Source organism: Propithecus coquereli, unplaced genomic scaffold (assembly GCF_000956105.1).
Source record: "Propithecus coquereli isolate 6110/MARCELLA unplaced genomic scaffold, Pcoq_1.0 Scaffold282, whole genome shotgun sequence".
In the NCBI taxonomy this organism is placed as follows: Eukaryota; Metazoa; Chordata; class Mammalia; order Primates; family Indriidae; genus Propithecus; species Propithecus coquereli.
In genome coordinates this window covers 2,710,975-2,713,629 of record NW_012148419.1, presented here as the reverse complement: position 1 = coordinate 2,713,629, position 2,655 = coordinate 2,710,975, and the positions used below count along the sequence as shown (strand labels likewise).

Below are 2,655 nucleotides of genomic sequence, written 5' to 3'. Positions count from 1 at the left end.
GCTGAGCAGAAAGAATTAGTAGAGAGGGAAGACTTTAAGTTACAGCCAAGGGAAGGAATAATGAAGCAAGAGTCCTCAGGAGATAGGTGAAGATGGAATTCAAAGAACAAGTAGGTAGAAAGGGTTGATGCAGATGGAGGAAAAATTATAGGTGAGAGAAGAAGTTTTGAGGAAGTTCTTGTCTGATGGTCTCAAATATTTCAGAGTAAAGTAAAATGCAATGACATCTGCTAAAGGTACGAGTGTACTTAAGAGGACTCATAGAATTGCCAGATAATATTGAGGACCCATCCGAGGCTGGAAACAAGAATTTTTAGTGGATTTAATCTGAAGATAGGGCTTTCTCTAGCTTAGTTTGTTAGTCACATTATGGGAAAGAAGTCTAGTTTTTAGACTGATCCAAGTTTTATAGTTTTGCTGGGATGGTGTGATAGAAGGAAAAAGGAACACGAAAGAAAATAAGTGATGGGCAAGAGAGAAAAGGAAATTTTGGTCATGATGGGAAAGGAAATGAAGTAGAAGATAGTTGACAAAATGGAAGGGATTTATATCTTAGAAAAAGGGTGAACATTAGAATTTAAGATTTCAGAACTGGAATTGTCATAGAGCACATGATCATAAGAATGTTGCTAAAGCAGAGTACTGTGGGTTAAACTGTTGAATTTTTTACCCGTGGATCCATGGGACATTTACAGTAGCGACAGAGACATGACTGACACCTACCACACCTTGATGCTGTTTACAATATGAAGGTCCTATTCCCCACACCTGTGTGCTCAGCTCAAAATACACCTATTTACACTTACCATTCTTCTATCTCTATACACACACACTCCACCTAAAATACTCTCAATATAGTTTCTGACAAAATAGATTAGAACGGTTTCTCTCTCATATAAAGTCCAACATTTTAGTACTAACCTGACTTTCTGGCTGTGGTGGTGGGAATGGTGTATATTCTTTCTTAACAGTTTTTTTCTTTGGTTCCTTGCGTTTATTCACATTTTTGTGTTTGAACTGCGGCAAAAATCTTTCCCAACTTTGTGATCGTAATTCGGAATCTTTTGCCAACTCTCTTTTAATCATTAAGGTCTTTAGTCATGCAACATATAAAAAAAGTAAAAATTTTTAATTTCAGAAGTCACACATTTGTCAAACATTATAAATATTGCTTCTATAAATGATAAATGAACAGTTCCTAATGTCTTCAGTGGAATTAAACCTATTCTTTAAACAAAAAGATATGTGATCTCAAACATGTGTAATTAACCAAACATCAAAAACTATTAGAAAGCTAGATTAAGAAATGTAGATTAAAATAAAAAGGTTAAAATGAAGGTAACTCAGCTTTTCAACCATGGTTTCATTAAAACCTTTAAAATTCAACTTAATAGCAGACAGGGTTGCTAATTAGCTGGTAGCCACTGAATTATCACAGGAAAAGACAAAAGTAGAATAAACTTTTCCATGATTAGACAGAAAACAATATTTTCACATTTTCCTCACTCCATTTGAATTTTACAAACATTGGAACATCAAACAACGCAAACCAGGCATCAGATGCACGACTGACTTTCTTTTTATCTGTAATGTTCCGATGTAACTCGAAATCACTTCATCCTAATCCAATGGTGACCTTTTAACTTTTCATCAAATTAAAGTGAGTTGCTCAACAAATATCCATCATAACACAGCTCACTATACCATGGTTACATTTCCAAGTACAATCACAAACTTTGTGCACATGGAAATATAACAGAACTCTTTCAAAGGGGCTACAATTTGAATGTTAAGTTCAACCTGAGATAGTCCTGATTTTACTTAATAGAAAAAGGCAGAATTCTGAAAGATTGTATCTTTAAATATAACACATGGACTCATAATCTAAGAAAACTGGACTGATATCATCTACAACAAATTCTGTAAAGCTTAATTCGTTTCAGAACTATACAATACGTTACAGTATCCCCTTCAATAGTTTTTACACTTTGCTCCATGGAGATCTAAGCTTTCAAGGAAGTAACGACAGGACTAGGGTAGAGTTCAGTGGGCCAGATTCTACCTCTAATTCACCCAAAATAGCTCTGCTTTATCTGTTTTGTATACTAGACTTTCATAAAACGTTTAATTTCAAGAAAGGTTTCCATAGCTAAAGTAGTTTGACAACCACTGGTATAATAATATATGATTGATACTCACTTTAATGTTATAAATCGGATGAATATTCTTCATAGTATCTAGAACTACTTTTCGCACCTGAAATTTGCAAAAGAAAATAAATTTGTCACTTATAAAGATTTTAATGAACTGGGTAGAAGAGGATTAATATCAATATATTGTAAAATAGCCTATAAATCAGGGAGTGGCTAGCAAATTGTACACAGTAGTTCCTTCAACTGCTCTAACTGGCTTCTAGATCTTCCATAATAGTCAACCTCCCTTGAATAAGATGAAGTTTCTCAACTACTCCTAAAATGTGGAACATAGAACTCGTAGAACACTCTGGATCTATGCAATTTACAGGAAGAGGCTGGATTCAGAGTCAGAAAGTGTGGGCTCAAATACTGGGACTGCCACTTCACATAGTCATTTAATTTTCCTGTTTCATCTTTCTCATTTATAAACTATATACCTCAAAAATTTGTTATAGAATAT

General features: G+C 34.2%; 1 protein-coding gene across 1 annotated transcript in view; it reads right to left on the bottom strand.

Annotated features, from left to right (window-relative positions):
• Nucleotides 1–2,655, bottom strand: part of KRR1 (KRR1, small subunit (SSU) processome component, homolog (yeast)) — a 39,935-nt gene that overhangs the window by 20,490 nt on the left and 16,790 nt on the right. The window contains exons 3-4 of the mRNA XM_012648361.1: nucleotides 2,200–2,256; nucleotides 922–1,092 (exon numbers count right to left, since the gene is read on the bottom strand). Of these exons, the coding sequence (XP_012503815.1) occupies nucleotides 922–1,092; nucleotides 2,200–2,256 (228 nt within the window). The remainder of the gene's footprint in view (nucleotides 1–921; nucleotides 1,093–2,199; nucleotides 2,257–2,655) is intronic.